Below are 18,548 nucleotides of genomic sequence, written 5' to 3' on the forward strand. Positions count from 1 at the left end.
TGCAATACAGCAGTTAGCACAATATATTTACTTTTGTTCCTGAGAAATCGACCTACTTTTCTTCCTGCATTTGTGTGCAATCTGTCACATAATCCAATTTATAGTAGCACAGACACCAACATTCTAATTCTAACATTTATATTCAGTTAAAAAACTGTCTAGGCTACAAATCCCAATAATCTAACTTGGGACAGGTAAGTGTATGAGAGTGAGTAGTAGTCACCACTGACCAAAATGATCAATTGTATTACCAACATCAGATAAAAACCTGATTTTAAGTCTAGGGTCTCTCTCATGATGCTTGTACAGAGCAAACAAAACAGGGAATAAATCACAGAAAAATCTTGGATTTCAGGTTTCAGACAAGAGCACAGGAAGTACAGATAGAGAGAGGAGAAAATCGTGACACTGTCACAGGGTTGTGCATTAACACACCAACATCCCATTGATGATCAGGTCTGAGACAGCACCAGGAAATCATAGTTTGGAGGAAGAAATAATCAGCTCCTCCCAAACAAGGATGGCAACATGAAGGAAATAGCAAAATGAATATTTAAAAACTGAAGTAGGGTGGCAGGACGGTCTGTCCCTGTGAGCTGTTGCCACACACTCACATCCAACAGCCAGGCACTATTCCACAAGGGGTTAAACATCAGACTTCCTCCTTTGTTTTACTCAGTAAAGCATAAAAACCCTCTTAAATCAGCCAGAGAGAACTTGCAGCCTTTAACTTGAGAAAATGAGGGAAAAAATAGGTGGTGCAGCTCTAGAAAATACCTCACTGCAAACAGGAGCTATAGCCTTGTAGTTCCTGCTCCAGTACATAATGGTTAAACACCAAAAAATAGGCACTGAGATAAGAATAGACTGAAAATCCCAAAACAATCCAAAAAAGAACTGCCCTGGATGCTGCTGAGCCATCCTACACCAGAGTGAGCAATCTGAAGTGTTCTGGGCTGTGCCACACACTCTGGATGACTAACACCAGGAAAAATGTTCCTGGGCTGTGTGCTCACTTTCCCTGTATTTATTTTTCCATTTAGCTCAAGCTTCACACAGAACAAGTTTTAAGTCAGTGTTAGACTTGTTTCCTTAGGTTACAACTTGAAAAGATTTGGAAAAGCTTTTAAGTCCAAATGGTTTCTTTGAAATGCAGGTGGTGAGTAGCAGATTCTAATAACTAAAAAAGGTTTCCAAGTATTTTCTCATTTTTTCCTGAGTACATTTGCCAAAACTTATTAGAAATTTAACTTCAAATTTATCTGATGTTGATCCTCCTGAGCAGTACTGTACTAATCATATCACAAAACAGATAATGTAAATCTTCCCATTTTTTAAAAAAACGGGGATTTCATATTAAATTTTCAGCCATAAAAAAATGTTAGAAAATGTAAAAATTCAATCAGCACAAATGTTGACCAAGAAGTATGAATTTCGATGAAGACTTCTACAAATAAATAAAATACAAATCCAACAGTTGTCATTCTCCTCTCTCTCAAAAAATTGCAAAGCAGAACAAACTGCAGGACATGATGTTCTGCTCCACACCCCCAGGTGAGCTGCACCATAAGATAGGAAAAACAAAACAAAACAAAACAAACAAAAAAAAACACCCAAACCTCAAAAACCCCAACAAAATTAAAAAAAAAAAAAAAAAAAAAAGAATCACAGAAAAAAAGAGAGGGAGGAAAAAAAAAAAAAAATCACAAAAACCAAAACCACTCAGGTTGAAGGGAGAACTCCAAGCAAGGGATGTCTGACAAAATTACAGCCAGGCCTCATTACAGGGATAATTTTGTAAACACCAGGTCTCTTAAAGCAGGGGCTCCTTCTGCACTGTGCTCTCTGAAGAATGTTACAATGAAATTCAGAACAGCAGCTTCAAAGGGAAAATGGAACTGTGCAGCTTTCACTCATCTGAACTCTTTCATGTTAGTGCTGCCTCTTTCTACACTTCCTGTAGCCTTCCCAGACTCTGGAAATACTACAGACACACTTTTCAATTCTTAACTACCTATTAAAAATGTAATGCTGGTAGGGAGGTGCTCCAGACTTTATAGCTTCATTGCTCAAGTGTCAATAAATGTTACTATGGCATTTCTGGGATGGTTTCCACACGGAAGACAGAAGGTAACACAATTACCAAGTAGCAGAAGATTTAAAACCCCAATTTTGATACAATTTTATGCTTGCAAACCCAGTGAAATGCAAGTCATCTTTTTCACCATGAACCAAAACCCTCCTTCATCTCAGCAGTACTAAAGAAAAACTGCAAAGTGCAATCAAAGCCCCTTTATAAATAACCCCACTGCTCTCCTGCCATATCCACAAAAGGGACTGATTCTGCTCACTCCTCCTCAGGTCACTAAATCCTGAACAATCCTACTGATTTCAGGAGTCACAGAATTGGTACATTCAGCTGTGTTCTGATGTACTGTGACCACTACTTTTACACTTCTGGAATTTGTAATAGGGCTATTACTATGCACACAACTAATAAATTCCTGAATTATTCCTTTTGAACATCCAGAAACACAAGGACTGATTTTTACCAGATCCCAGTCTATGCTGCGGAAAAACGTGTGAGACTTGATATCAGCAAATCCTGTCTGGGGCTGACAGCCAAGCCTTTCTTTGGGATCCTGTGGAAAACACAGACACTGGAATTACACACTCCAAGCCTCTTACAGCCCACGTTTGCCAAAAGCCCACAGAGATGACTCCAGCATTCCCATGACTGTGCAAACTCTGCTGGGATAAACACACTGTGGCTAGCAAGGAATGTTTAATTTTATTTTTTTTTTAAATAAAATTTGTTCAAAACTTAATTTTTAAAAGATCTTTTACAACTTTTTAAAATAAGGGATTTATTTAGCAATGTATAATTCATATCCTTTTTTCCATTCATGATAATGGTTCTTCAGATTTCAGAGCTTAATTAAATGAGTAATAATTATTACAGAAAAGAGTTTATAAATAAAGCTAGTGTTATTTTTTAAAAGCCTGCACCTAGTTGAACATCAAGTCTATTCTGTGGAATTTCCTCAGTAATTTTGAAACTAAGTGGGGTTTTCAACATAGAGGATATACCAAGGTTTTATAGATTTTCTTAATAGTAAGCAGATTAACTTCTTAACTGGATCACTTTCAACAGGAAGCTCTGACTTCCAGCTTTCAGATGCTAAAAATAAGAGAATGTTATTTACCTTGTTTAAAAATCCTTTTAACACATGGGAAGCCTTGACAGAAAGAAACCTTGGAATCCGGATTGGCTTCTCCAGAATAACTGTGACAGGTTTAAAAACAGCAATATTGGCTTTTGGTTTGTGACATTGACAATGATTTCAATGCAAACACTTGCTAATTCAGCATGGTACCAGTTAAAAAATGGAAGATAAAGTAATTATTTAAAACCATGCAAACAGAAGGAACTACAGGAATTCAAGACATTGTTCAATTGACATTGCATGATTTCCTAAGGAACATGTTACCTTCACTATCTTTTGCTATTATTTGTTATGTAAACAGGAAATAAAACTTTCAATCCTCAGTATATGGCAAAGTGTGATTTTAAACAGAAACTGATTTTATATCAGCCCTTCAAGAAGAGCATGACAGATTCTGGTACAGAACTGCAGGAACTGCTTTAAAGAAGTTCTGCCTTTTACGGAGTTGGCAACTTCACAACTGGGGTGGGGCAGCACTGGGAAAGGAAACCCCAACTCTGCCATGCAAACTGCTCCTTTGGATTGCACCCCCCAAACAAGCAGCCCAAAGCCCAAAGGCTGTACCTTGGAAGAGGTAATCCTCAGTGTTCATGTCGGGATTGTCAGTGATGATGTCGAACGGGGACCGTCCCGCCATCATCTCGAACATCAGCACCCCCAGCGCCCACCAGTCCACACTGAACCCTGCAGGGCACACACAGCCTGCTCAGCAGCACTCCCTGCCTTTTCATCTCTCTCACAAACCAAGACTGATGGCCTGGTTTTAGTACTGAAACCACTGACATGATTTACACCATCACTGAGTCTGAGCTTTCTCAACTGGGATGACAAATGGTGTCTGCAGGCAGCAAAGCTGCAGATAAAATGTTTTTCTATAATATCATTTCATAAATATTTTTCAGGCCAAGTATGATTTAAAAGGAGCTAAAATTAGTGATTGGAAGAGGAAAAATCCCTTTATTTCAGGAAAAAAAATTAAACTGTACAACAAGCACTCCAGTTTTGTTATATATTAACACAGAAAGGTCTAAAAAGTTGTATTTGAACCAAGCTACAGTTATATTTATTGTAATTACAGGTTGTTTAGTCGTGACTTACCATATTCTTCTCCTCTGAGGATCTCTGGTGCAATGTAATTTGGTGTCCCACAGAAAGTGCTTGTAGTGTCACCTGGGCCCAAACCTTCCTACATGCAGAAATCATTTCATAAATTAAATCTGACCTCCTTTTCTGGGTATTTCCTTTAAGTAGACTTAAAACCCAAGTTACTCAGGGAGTTTAAAGAGCTTCCTTTCACAAAATAAACACTCAGTGCTCAAAATGGCCTAGGACTCCAAAGCTCCTCTTCAGCAAAGATGATTAAAACTGAGCTACAACACGTAGGTAACAATATTTTGCTTACTAATTACAGATACACTTTAAAAATCAGTTAAACAATTTGGAAGTCCTTTTCAAATAGATGTTGGGGAAAAAAAGCTTCTATTACAATTCAGTTCCAAATGTGGTTCTATTCAACAATTAAATTTTTTCAGGATAAACTTCCAATTCCACAACCAAGTTCTGGGCTCAGTAACACTAGTGTTAATATAAAGAGTTTTCTTAGTGTTCTCTAAGAGTGACAGAAGAAAGGTCAGGAAAGTCCTACCTTGCACATGCCATAATCTGTTAATTTGATATGACCCTCTGCATCCAAGAGAACATTGTCCAGTTTTAAATCTCTGTAGATGATGCCTCTTTCATGTAGGAAGTTTAAAGCAATACAAATTTCAGCAGCATAAAACCTGAAATTAATAAGGAGAAAGTTCTTATTAGCATTAAATCGATAAAAAAGTTGGTGCAGTTTAATTATCTGTTCTTAAAATATCATTTTACAGCCAACTTTTATGTATCATTAGCACAAAATACCCAAGCTACATTTATTCATAAAGACACTGACCTCTTATAAGATCATTCCCTAAATAAAAATGAGAACTTCTTTTCATTCTACTAATTAAGAAAATATTTATTCTTTATTCCACAAATTTTTTTCTCAAAATTCCACATAGGCAGATGGAAGATCTTTATTTTCCTCTTCTTCAGAGAGACAGTGAGCCTTTGTGTAGTGCAGGGCCACACAAACTGGATTTTTAATCTTCTCCCACCAACACTGTATTATTTCAACATCAGAGCAAATTAGGCAGAATATTACATGTTCTATCAACAGATCAAAGAGGCATCACCTAAATATGAAGCAATAAAGAGGAGTAAATTGGAGTAACTGCTACTACTGATGAACTGCTTGCTCTTTAAAAAGTTCATACCCTTCAAAAATATAAAATTTATATTTCTTCCCAGGCAGGACATTCTAAACTTAAGAATCCAAGTCCATGAAAGCACAAAGAGAAGCAAGCACTGCCCTGTGGCAGGAAATACCTTGCATGTTCCTCAGGAAGTTTCCTCTGTCGTTGCATATGGAACATGAGGTCCCCCCCATTCACATACTCTATGACAAGGAACAATCTGAAATTATAGAGCACAATTAATGCATTCCAAGGAAACTCTCCAGAAAAGCTGTTTTTATTCTTCCCATCTGAGCCATTTTCATTTCCACTCTTGATTTGAGATTTCTAGATTTCTTATAATTACAGAAGCTACTGAAGAAAGAAAAAAAGAAAGCACTTATTTGATGTATATTATGTAGGAACATTCCCTTTATTTAAATGCTACCACCTTTATCTGTATAAATTAATGAAATTAATTAATTATAACTGTGTGAATTAAACAAGTGTGACACTACACAACACAGGCACCAGATGGAAGCTCTGGGCTCATTTGTTCCTTTGGAGAATGAGTGTTTGAAGCAGGCTGCTCCAAAGAAGGGAAAAGTCAGTAGGGGACAGAGATCCAGGTGGAATTGGGCAGAGAAGGGTTTCTATTACAGTCTGCAGGAAAGCTTTGATCCTTGGGAAAACATGATCCAGGCAATGCTGCCAAGGCCACAGAGAGCTCAGGATAGGAAGATGCTGAGGGAGAGCTCAGGGGATGGTTGGGCTGGCTCAGGGAGCAGCATTTCCTTGTACACCTCATTTTCCATGAGCTGCAAACTCCTTTCCACACATCCACACACTGGAAAAGCTTCCATTTGGAGAACACATGCTCCAGTCTCTCAGATCACTCTAGCTGGTGATTTTTTTTGTTCCTTGGAAAAGGATTCTTCATTTGAAACACTTCTAAAGTGTTAAAACTTCAACCAGGAAAATCTATTGGACAAAATCCAGCTGGCAGGACTCTGAGTGGCCTCCCCAAGAAGATAAATGCTAAACTGAAATTAAATGATCAACAACCAAAATACATAACAATGTCATGAGTATTTTATTACAGCACTCCTGATGCTTTTTGCTTCTAGCTTTCCTATCCTATTTAGAAGTCCCCAGTGTTTATCAGCATTCAGAATTTGCAATTTCAAGTTCCTTGTCAAGTCATATTCAAGTGTGTCAGTAGTGGCAGGCCTTGCTGGATTTAGAAGGATTTACTGAAACACCATCAGCTATTTGCAGGATGGAGGTTTCAGGTTGTTGCCATCCTTGGAAGACACTTATCTGGCAATTCTGGGCAAGTCCAAGGCATATATTTTATTACCACAATGAAGCAAGCATCATCAGTATCTGAAACAATTAACAGCTACATACAACATCAGTTAGCCTCATATTTAGGTACAGATTTAGATTAAAAACTTATTTAAAACTATATTCAAGAGAAAGAACATTTTTTGCAGCTTTCTCCCCATTAGTATCCTTGTCACAACTTGTTCTATTACAACTCATTTTCTTTGGGCCGCTTAACACAATCTGATGTTGATGAATTTATTCACTCAGAATCAGTTTTGTGCTTTTCCTGCTCAATGTAAATGAGGTCAATTATGATTTTATAACATTACAGCTATAATCAAATTGTGAATTCATGCCATTATGGTTATATCCATGGCAAATGGCTGAAGTTACCAACAAAAAAAACTAGAGTTTCACTGCAAGAGGCAGCTGGGCTGGAAAAGCAGGACTCAAATATACATCAGGAAAAAAAAATACAGAAAGCTTTGATTACGTTCAGCATGGTTTTTTTTCCTATTTCTGCTCCTCAGCTCGGTCAGTGTAGCTGCCAAAGAGGAATGCACAGGATCCTGTTGCTGACTCAGCCTTTTTCTAGGTTTCAGTAGTTAAAAGAAATGTCCTTTTCAATCCCTTGCCCTGCCTGACCACTTGAATTCTTACATCAGGTATCCAATTCTACTTTGTGTTTGGTAAGAAAGTGTTTAACTGAAGAGCCTTTCCCAACAGTTTGTCAGTTGTCTAAAGGTTTATTTATTATTTCTGACAAGTTTGTTTTGGTCAAATCCTCAGTGACCTTTGGAGATCATTATTTCTTTCTCCCTGCTTCCAAACACTCCTTGGTCCATGTACCTTCAGAACACTGACACAGCTCCTTTACCTCCATCTCTGTTTTACCTGCTGGGAAGATTTCCTCTGGCTCTGATCATTAGGGAGGTGAAAGTTTGGAGACTGAAGAAATGGTAAAGTGCACGGCTTTGTATTTTAAAACTTAACAATACACATTGCAACCAACAGGTGATTATTCCTAAGGATAAATGACTGGATAATCCATGAAAACTTTCTAAAATTTTGCACTCTACACTCTTACTTTGCAAGTAAGTAGGCTAGAATGACAGTTTTCTGATTATGACACATATTGCATGAGGAATTATAAAAGTGTAACAGCAAACTGGTGTCTGTGGAAACAAAAAATATCCCAAACCACCACCAAACCACATCCCAATTCCCCAGTAACATATTCAGGCATGGACATGAAAGTTCTTGTCTTTTTTATATACCAATTGCAAAATAAACAGCAAATAATCCAGTTTGGATTGTGCACACAGGGACAAAGAATTAGTATTTCTAAGTAGTTAAGAGTTAAATAAGCACTTTCAAAATCACACAGTCCTTTGATATGTTCTAAAGGCTTTTAAGCCTCACAGGTAACACCACCACTGTGCAGGTTGGGGTTTATATTATCATTAAAAGGTTATTACTGCACAGCCCAACTCTCAGGCTCTTTAGGAACACTGAACTGCTAAGATCTGATCTGGCCTCCTCAGTAGGAGGTGCTGAAAACTGTTGGGAAGCTCTGTGCTCCTCATTTCACAGGGCTGTGCTCAGGAAGGCAGGACAGCTCCTCTGCTTCCTCATTCCCCCTCTCCCTTCAGGTCTGAGCCAGAACACCAGAGTTTTCTCCACACTCCTGCCTGAGTAACCCCCCTAGAACTGACTTTGTGCAGCAGTGAATCCCTGACAATGCTAATGCTTCCTTCCAAAAATTCCTGGCTGTGTGATGGCAGTGGTTACATTTACTTTAGGAGAAGCAGTGTAGCACAATGATCAAGATTCTCAAGGAAAAGAAAAAAAAAGAAAAAGAATTTCAGATCTTTCTTACCGACTTGTTGTTTGAAAGCATGAATGTAAACCAACTAGGAATGGGTTACTGGATGCCTGTTCAAACACATGTTTCTCTGTCTGTACCCAATCAATATCCTGAAATAGAGTAATTGAACAATCAGAACTCCTGCTGGATAACCACTGTGGGTATTCCCAGAAAAACACCTGTGAACATCACAGTGCTGCCTTACACACACTCATTGTTGCATTGTTCTTCAGAAAAGCAAAGACCCTCAAAATCTGGAGGAAATTATAAAACATTGTAATTCAGTTATATATTCAGAAGTTAGTTAACCATTTAAGGAAAGCCTGCACAAAATCTAAGCCATTGTTAATAACATACATCTGTAATATTTGATAAACTGCTCACACTGCTGCATGGAAATCAATTCAGTTCTCAGATAAATGATCCCAAAGCTGCTGAAGCAGCTCATGCCAGCAACACAAGCAACGTGAATCTCCAGCTTTTGAAAGGTTCAAGTGAACTGAACTTCATCTCCTCATCTGAAATTCAAATTTAATTCCATGAAACTACCAAAACCTGCTTAGTTGGTCCGGCCAAAATCATTAAAAGCATCACAGATATCTTTAATCCTTCAACAGGGAGAAGTCCTGAATACCCAGTGCAAAACCACATCCTAAAAACCTACCACAGTTTGAATGATTACTGGCACAGTGCTGCAAAATTCAGAGCTGTGATAACAAAGCATTTAAGCTTTTCTTCATATACCCCCACACAATTTAAACATCACAGACAGCTGGGTTTAGCAGCAGATATTCACCCTTCATGCAATGCACTGATCATGTGCCACCCTGCAAACACTCAGGACCCTGCCAATATATCAGAACTGCAATTGTTCTAAAAATTCTCCATTTACCACAGATACTCCCAGCTTCCCAACCAATCTGGAGACAATAAATACAGAGGCTGAGAAATCAGCCCTTCCTATCAGGGATGGATGCTGACACTGAAGTCTCAGAGGAAACCAAGAACTGTCACCATCAAATTAAATAAACCTGTTAGGTTTTGTGTGTGGACCCTGATGAAGATACATCACCTTGGAAGGGTAAACCTGAGTCCAGACCAAAATCCAGAGCCAAAAATCCAATTTTGAATAATGCACTAAATATGTCCCCTACTTCTTGGTTTAACTAAATGAGCTTCTCTTTAAGAGTCTTTAAATTAACTCTTCATTAGGGCACTTGTGTACTTGGCATTAGGATTATACCAGTGCTCCACTTAACAAAACTAACCTCAGCAAACCTGAACAGAAGCCCAGGTATTTGATTTCCCTCCATCTCACTTCTCTTCACTACCAGCCATACCCTGGAAAGCACCAGCTCATTGAAACATGCTGATACTTGCTATGTAATTGATTTTCTTTCTTTGTGGAACAATTTTAAGGTGAAATTTTCATTACTTGCAATATCTCAGGCACTCAGTGAATTTCCTATCAATTCCCAGAATTTCATTACACAGCCTATCTTAGAGAAAAGAAAAACCAATTAGTTCTATCTTCTATGTAATTATGAGAGCCACAATTCCAGAAAGCCTTTCCTCATCTACCTCTGGTTCTCAAACAGCTGCACAACTCATCAAACAAGCCTTGGCTTTGGCTCCCACCTTCTTAGAAAAACACACGTTAAAAAGGAAACAGTAAATAAACCACACAACAGCCTCATCTTGGTTCATAAAAAGAAACAACAAATAAATGAGAAAGTCAAAGTATTTTAGGAGAACTAAGCCCAGCCTCTGGAATAATGACAAAGATGACAGCCAGAGCAACTGACTGAAATGAACAATACAAAGATCACTTAAAATAGTGTTTGGGTGGTTTTTGCCCAAACATCCTACCTTCAGAGAAGTGTATTATAGCAAAAAAAAATGAAGGGTTTTTGGTTTTATTTTCCTTTTTTATTTTCTTTTTATCCCCTAAACTTGTGCATTTGAGATCCTGTATTAAAAAATAAACTAAAGGATTTTGAAAATAATGGAGAAATGCAGCAGATTTCTGTGGCAGACAAAACCACTGGAATCTCAAATGGCAGCAGCATAATTTTTGAATTCATGGAATAAGTATTTCAGAATACTGAGTCACTTGCAATAGGCTCTGCCAACATGAGTGTAAGAACAAAGTTTCAGCTCCTTTTCTGACACACAGACAATGCTTTTGCTTTAGAAAATGTATTTGCTTTTTTTCAAAACTGAGTGCACAAACTCACCCCATTTATCTCATCACTTACAGATTAGCACATCCAGGTTGGAATGTTTAATACATGATTTCTACCAAGACTATTAGTAATTGTTAATTGTTATTAAAATAAGGGACATTTCTGTCAGATTTTATCCTGGTGCTTCATGCACAGTTGATGACAAACGATTTCAAAAGTCAGAAAAACTTCTCTGCCAGAGAAGTTGTCTGAAACATGAGCTTCTTGCTTAGCTGAATGTTTTTTGTTAAAGCATAGAAAGTTTTTATAATATGTAACAGAATGCAATTAACACAGACTTTTACCTCATCATCATGGACCAGTTCTTTTTTCACTACTTTCATAGCATAAATCTGATCATTCTTTTTTAACCGAACTAGAAGAACTTTGGCATAACTTCCACGGCCGATAACTCGGATTAAATCAAAGTCCTGGAGTCCAAGCCCCTGAGAAATCTTAATTCCATCCATTCCATCAATGACTGGTTTGAGATCCTGTATAAAAAGAAACAGATGCTAGAAACTGAAGACATTTCCATAGCAAGTAACTATTAAAGCAGAGAGATCTTTAGGCACTGGACAAAATTTGCTGACTTTGCTTGGCACTGGCACCCAGGGCTGGATGCTGATTGGAACACATTTGTTTAGAAATGTTTGGTTTCCATTGGGTTTGCTCTTACTAAAAGTTATTCTTTTTTTCAAGGCAGTACTTCATCCAACTAATCATTTTCATATTCCCTTCTGGAAAGCAGAAGGCCTTGAGAAATGAGGTTTATCCAAATTCCTGAACCTCAAGCCATGTACATTGTATCCTTTGTACAAAGTCAGCAGCATTGTTCATATTCTGACAGACACAGCACAAATTAATAAAGGCTATCTAAAAATAAGATGAATAAGGAAATACTAATATGCTAATGAATATAGCTATCTTGGTTTCAATTTAGGCAACAACTGTCTATGTTCAGTTCACTATAATTTTAATGAAAACTATAATTTCTAACAGGTTCCCAGGAACACACAGAAGCAGAACTCAATTTCTCAAGGCTGAGAAATAGCAGAAAATATTCCACTATGAAGAATGCTATTTTTAAATTCATTTTTTTAAAAAGAGAAATTTTATCATTCCTGGCTGTTTGCTGAAATTAGATGTGAAAACAAAGGACTGGATATGGAACAGCTGAACTAGACAAATGCAGCAGGTACTTGGACTTTCAGGTTTTACCAATATACCCAAGGCTCTGACACACTTCTGTGGCCTATTTTTATCTGACCTCACTACTGTATTTGCAGACAGATCAGCATTCTGCAGAAGTGTGGAAAGTGTTTATATAAAGAATCTTGATCTAGGATTGACTGCTATTAGAAGAGATTGCTCTAAGCTTAAAGATTCTAGACAAAGCTCCCAGAACACCAACTGCAGGATACCTAAAATTACTTCAGTACAGCTCAAAGGTAAGGTGGGACAATCAGCAGCATAATTCAGAATGGTTGAGCAATCAGCACCTAGCAAAATTCAACAAACCTGAGCACTGACCACAGCCAAAGTGAGCAATTAAAATTCTCTGATGCGCTTTTAATTTCTAACCTTCCATTTCTGAATTTGAGATAAAAATCTGTAGCCACATGACTGAAAATAAGGCAGTCACCCAGGAGCAGGAGCTACTCAAGTGTGAAAGGAATGGTAGTGACAAGTATTGTAGTGGAGGCAAAGGGAAAAGGTGCAGCCTTGCTCACAGGGGAACATCAGACCAACTGCCAGTGCTCTGCAGAGGGCACCCTATTTATTTTAAACATGCCAGAAGCATTCTTAAAAGAAATGTCCTTAAGCCCTTTAGAATTGAAGCATATTCAGATTTTTCAGACTGCTCTGAAGGGATAACATTGTTCATGTGCAGAGATTGAGCCAGATCTTCTATAAAGGACCTGAAAAAAGAGTTTAAGTGTATATTATTCTGCTTGTGTTTCCACAGGAGCTGTCTATAAATGCTTAGGTATTATTTATATGACCCCTCTCAGAGCTGGATAGTTAATGGATTACCAGACTGAACCAAGTTCCAAGCAATAGCCTGAGGGTGACAAAGGGTGAGCATCCATTAGGGACAGCAGACAAGGCAATGGCAAAGCCACCATTTGTTGCAAGGATTATAAAAGTCAAACCCTCTGCTAAATCACTGTTATTCCAACAAAGAGAATGAGAAAACAAAAATGTTAAAAGGTATCTTGGATCATGAGTGGAATGACAACAGCTGAATACAGAAGAAATCTGAAAAAATTCAATAAAAATGCTTTAAAAAGTTATGAACTTTCAGAAAAAAAAACCCAAAAAAACCAAAAAAAACCAAACCAGACTTTTGGAAAGGTCAAAAGAAAGCCCAGAATAAATAATCAGCTATTTTATAAAAAGTTGAATGATTAGGTTGGACTTGATGATCACAAAGGTCTTTTCTAACCTAGTTCATTCTGTGATTTGGAGTACATAAATACAAATTGCAAAAATATTTTAAGAACATACCTCAGAGTCATCTTTAATGGTGTCATGTTTCCTGTTTGAAGGAATGTAGGGAACTGGTAAAGAAACCAAAGTAGTGTGGTTATAAAGGCCTCCATTGAAATAGTTTAAAACATCAATAAACAGAAAGATATTTAGTAGCTTATGGTCAGTTTGCTTTAAATATTGCAGGACAGCTGACCATATTTTTCCACTTTTGTAAACAGGAAGAGGAAAAAACGAGGGCAAGAGGGATTCTAAAGTACCAAAGTACTCACTTCCATCAGTGTCTTCTGAAGGGAGATCAGCCTCTTCGTGTTTGTCATCTAAGCGAGGTTCCTGGGCAGGCATGACCGAATCCTGCCAAGCACACAGGTCACACACAGCCCAGCCACACTGGGCAGAGAGAGCCCTGCCTCCAACTGCAGCTCCCTGAGAGCCTCACATTCTCCTCTGTGAGAACTGCATTTTGGAGACTATGTGTCCAAATATTAACATTTTGTAATGCATTATAAAATCAGGCTACCAAAACTTAAATGTTACATTAGTCATTCTCTGCAGCTACAGCTGATGCTTGGCTGTCTTCTAAAAGTAAGAGTGGTGTATTTTACAGCAAAGTTCAAACTATTATTCTACTATTCTTCCATTAAATAAAGGCCTCTGAGCGTTTCACATGAAACTACAACCAAGTAAACACTTCAGCATGATGTTACAAACTCCATTTAGAGCACTGGCATATTCCTTTCCTGCTTAATAAAAACCTGAATTGTTGCTCATGATGCATAAATTTGTGAAGGTCACAATAACAGATATTTTATATTGATCTGGAGACCCTGGGCTCATCCCCAAGACAAGTAGGATTATTCCAGGAAGTATAGCAGCATGCAGAAATTAATTGGCAGAGAATTGGTGATGTCAAGACAAGTCACATACAATATCAGCAAAGAAAATTACTGGTTTAAATTTTGAGTCACAAAAAACATGATACAACCACCAGTGAAATACTGGGGATGAATACAGAAAAGGGCTAAAATTCAGACACACAGATGTTTAAATATTGTGATGTTTAAAGCCTAGCAAAGACACCAGCATTGGCACTGGAATGAGGGCCATGGAGAGGAAGAGAACAGTACTGGAGAAACTGAGATGGCAGAAACAGGAAAGGAATAAGCCTTTCTGAAAAGAGCAGTGCAGAAATTGCATCAGTGTCTTAGTTCTTAAAACATTCCCACGGGCTAAAAGGAGTAACTTCTGAGGTTGTCAGTGTCTAATGGAGAAGTCAAGTTCAAACCTGAGCACACTGAAGGCATATCACAGGCTTTCTTTCTCACTTTCTCTGTGCTCACAATCCAAAGACTTGTCCTGTGCAGAAACTGAAACCCAAATACCCCCAAGAGCTACAAATCCACAGCCATGCCCACATTGCATCACTCAGGACCCACCTACAACAGCAGCACAGGGCAGAGTGGCACCCCTCAGCCCTGGCCAGAACACACACTCACCATATGCCTTTTGCAGGTCAGTGGGACAAGGATGTGACAACGTTTATGGACCAACAGCTTGCAGTTGATACACTTGTAGCCTTGCCTTGAGAGCCCCCATATCCTTTCACTGCACTGGCCACAGTACGCTCTCTGCAAGCCACAAGGCACATTATCAATTCCAGGATCAATCCCTGCTGGAAGTAGCAGTTCTCTAGCAACAACAGCCCATCCCAGTCACCTAACAGATGTTCAGTAATAATTTTAGAATACCCAGAATTATAATAATAGCTGAAGGTTACACTTCACACCCAGAATTCAGTTAAATGCAGTTCTTTTTAAATGAATGTTAGGAAAACAAATACCTCAAGCATATGGAACACATTACAGTGTGACATTACCAAATCATTTTTAGAGAATAAGTCTATTTAGAATCTCAGGTTTTGACAGAAATCACCCAAACAAAACTGCCAGAAGTTTGTACTACATAATTATGTATAAAAAGCAACCAAACTGACTGTGTTGGAGAACACTGGCACATGTTAAGCAGACAATGTATAAAGTGTTCTACATCTGCACCTTCACATTTTAACAGTGGTAGAAATTCTGCATAATTAAAACCCATTAATCATGCCTGATATCAAGCCTCTGTGTTGCACTAAGCATCAAAAATCTATGTTTTAACACATGTAACAAAAAAACATGTAAGTGAATTAAATCAAAATGAGGGTAAATGAAGAAGCCAGACATCCTGCTGCTGACTTTAACAGGAGAGGTTTTTAAATCATTATTCCAGGGTATGTTGCTATGGTCACTTTATCCACTCTACTTAAAGTGCCAAATACAAATCTGAGATCCTTCCACACCAAAAAGTCACCCAGGCCCAGTGATCCCTCATCACACTGCCAACATAAAACTCACTCGTTATCCCCTGGCTGCCAATGCTCTCCAGTAATTCCTGTAGCAGGCTGAGGCATTCCCAGCACCCTGCAGCTGCACAGGAGCCCTGCTGCTCCCAGCCCAGCTCAGACAGAGCTCCCAGAGCTGTGTCCCACACCACAGTGCCAGTCTGTTCCTGCAGGCACTGCCCCTTCCACTGCGGTCACTGCGATGCTCACACCAGTGACTCACACATACTGCTGCCCAAAAATCAGCTCCTGAAAGTCCCTGCTAGTACTGCTAGAATAGTTAAAAACTAATGACCAAAGAATGGAGCATTTCTTCAAATAAGAATTTTTATATTGCTCTTATTGTTTTTTGGTAGCTGTGGAAAACAAGATTTAATTGCATCCCCCTCATCAGTGCAGCCAGTCCTCCTCAATCAGGAGAAACCCAAACTGCCCTGCCCAGAGGAAAGAAAAACAACCCCAAAACTGCCTGATGAGAGGAAATCTGGGACATCTATTGCCACCTCTTCCAAAATTCCTGGCCCACCAGACTTCCTTCAGTATCCTTTTATAGGTTTTGCAGCAGTAGTATTAAGACTAAATAAAATCTTTCAGGCCCTGGAAGTAGGGGCAGGTCCCAAATTCCATCAGAAATGGAATAACCCTTTCATATTTCTGCAATAACCCTTTCATACCTCTCCAAAACACATGAAGTCAAAGCCATTTCAGAGTTGACCTTTGTGTTATGTTTGACAAGATTAAAGTTTAAATTTTTGCATGTGATAATTTAACTGAATGATCTAAAAAAGTTGCAAAAGGTTACTTTGAAACAGGAGTGAATTCTTAAAGCAATACTCCAGTCATAAAATTTCCATCAACACTAAAATTTGGTATTGAATTCAGTAATACAGACATGCCCATAATTCCTCATTAATTTATCCATTTTAATGTCATATTTTGCAGTTTATGTCAACCTGCTTACTAACTTCAGTTGGATGTGATTTCTGTTCTGGCTTTGTATGATATCATTTGTATGCAGGTATAAAAGCAGTCTTGTTTAGGATTGTGACATCCTAATGAGATATCATAACTCTTTGTGTATATTCACTATTTACCTCATTGCAATTAAAATATTAGTTATAACATTATCGAATGTGGTAGTATGCATTCACAGTGTTTCATAGGAAATATGTTATGTAGCAAATAAACATAAAAAACATACTTTTCTACCAAAAATTTAAAAATTGAATTCCTGTAGCACATTATACAAATTCATGTGATAATTCATATGTGATCTCTTTAATATAGTTAGTGATAAAATGCTGAGTTTTAAGGGGCTTTTACTTCTTTCAGTGCATTTTTGGGGTGGGAAACTTCAGAAAAAATTCTTATTTCAATTTTTAGAAAAAATGTCCCTGCTGAATGAAAGAGTTAACTCTTCTGAGTGCACTCAGTTCTGTGTGGAATTACCCCAAGTACATTCATATATATGCTGCAATACTTAGGCATAATGGGATAAGTGAAGGAGGTGTCTCAGCCTTAAAGCCACATTCACTTGCTTAGGTGGATTAAATCAGGCTCTCAAAAAGCAGTTGCATTTAGCTCAATAAAAAAGACTTTTAAAATTTTTAAAATTCTTAGATTGTGTAGTACCCCAGATTCTAAACAGTTAAAGCTCACATCAGCAGCTGTAACTTTCACAAATGGCAAAGTGTTCTGAACGTAAAAGATTTTGCTAACAAGCATCCAAAATCACAGAAGGAGTAGAGAGGGGAGAAGCTGCTCCAAAGATGTATCAGTTTAAACAGTCAGAAACTCAGTATTTTAGAGACTTTAAAAACAAATAATTTCCACCAATCCTATATTAACTCAAATTCAAACACTGCCAAGTTTTTCCTGCTCGTTATGACTCCAATAACACCGCAGAGACCAAAATGTCACATCAACAAGCATCCTGCTTTTCCTTTCTTTCCAACACTCCAACACAGCAAAAGCACAGGCTGAGGCGAACAATGAGCACAGAACATGAGCAAACCCCAGCGTTTCATGCAACAGTACTCACTCTGTTAAAACGTTTGGCTTGAAACAAATGCCCATTCACTCGGTACAGCTTCCTCCATCTTCGGGCTCCCCGGCGGTAGATGGATTCTAGGGAAGAAACCAGAAAGGTGTAAAGCAGCAGCATGGCAGCCCAGCAGCACCACGCACAGCAGGGTAAGCAAGTTGTGACTCAGAACAATCTTGCTTTCCTAAATATCAACGCACAGCCACAATCCCTGGGGATTTGGATTTTTTTAAGGCGGCCGTGAGTGACGGCTGGGGCAGGATGTGCTTTCCCCGCTGCCCGTCCCTTCCCTGCAGCCCTGTCTCTTGGCCCTCACATGACCATAATCCCGTTACGGTCCGTGCCCGCCCGGCTCAGGTGAGGGACAGCGCTGGCACGGAACAGCTCCGCGGGGAAATGGCGCTGCTGCTCTCGCCTGGCACCCGCACGGACACGCACAAAGGATGGCCGGGGCTGATAGCGTGAGACGTTCTCGGGACTGATAACACCTCACACACGCAGCATTAAACATGGGACAAGTCTGCAGACCTCATTTTTACCTTGACAGTAAACATTACCCAAAATATTTCTTTTTGTTCGGGCAGGTCAAGTGCAGGTCCACGATTATTTTAAATACATTCTAAACATTTGAAATAATTTATCTGTTTAAGCCAAACCCAGCATGTACTCTGAGTTATTTTTGTTGTCGCTGTTAACATGCAGATGAGCAGTTTCTGTGTGAG

General features: G+C 38.6%; 1 protein-coding gene across 1 annotated transcript in view; it reads right to left on the reverse strand.

Moving 5' to 3' along the window:
• The window catches only part of PRKCZ (protein kinase C zeta), a 38,751-nt gene that overhangs the window by 1,061 nt on the left and 19,142 nt on the right, over positions 1-18,548 (reverse strand). Inside the window, exons 6-17 of the mRNA XM_056508192.1 lie at positions 17,824-17,909; positions 14,896-15,027; positions 13,672-13,753; positions 13,418-13,470; positions 11,212-11,400; positions 8,694-8,791; positions 5,640-5,726; positions 4,873-5,008; positions 4,326-4,413; positions 3,792-3,911; positions 3,207-3,286; positions 2,553-2,642 (exon numbers count right to left, since the gene is read on the reverse strand). Of these exons, the coding sequence (XP_056364167.1) occupies positions 2,553-2,642; positions 3,207-3,286; positions 3,792-3,911; positions 4,326-4,413; positions 4,873-5,008; positions 5,640-5,726; positions 8,694-8,791; positions 11,212-11,400; positions 13,418-13,470; positions 13,672-13,753; positions 14,896-15,027; positions 17,824-17,909 (1,241 nt within the window). The remainder of the gene's footprint in view (positions 1-2,552; positions 2,643-3,206; positions 3,287-3,791; positions 3,912-4,325; positions 4,414-4,872; positions 5,009-5,639; positions 5,727-8,693; positions 8,792-11,211; positions 11,401-13,417; positions 13,471-13,671; positions 13,754-14,895; positions 15,028-17,823; positions 17,910-18,548) is intronic.

This window comes from Oenanthe melanoleuca, chromosome 21 (genome assembly GCF_029582105.1).
Source record: "Oenanthe melanoleuca isolate GR-GAL-2019-014 chromosome 21, OMel1.0, whole genome shotgun sequence".
NCBI lineage: Eukaryota > Metazoa > Chordata > Aves > Passeriformes > Muscicapidae > Oenanthe > Oenanthe melanoleuca.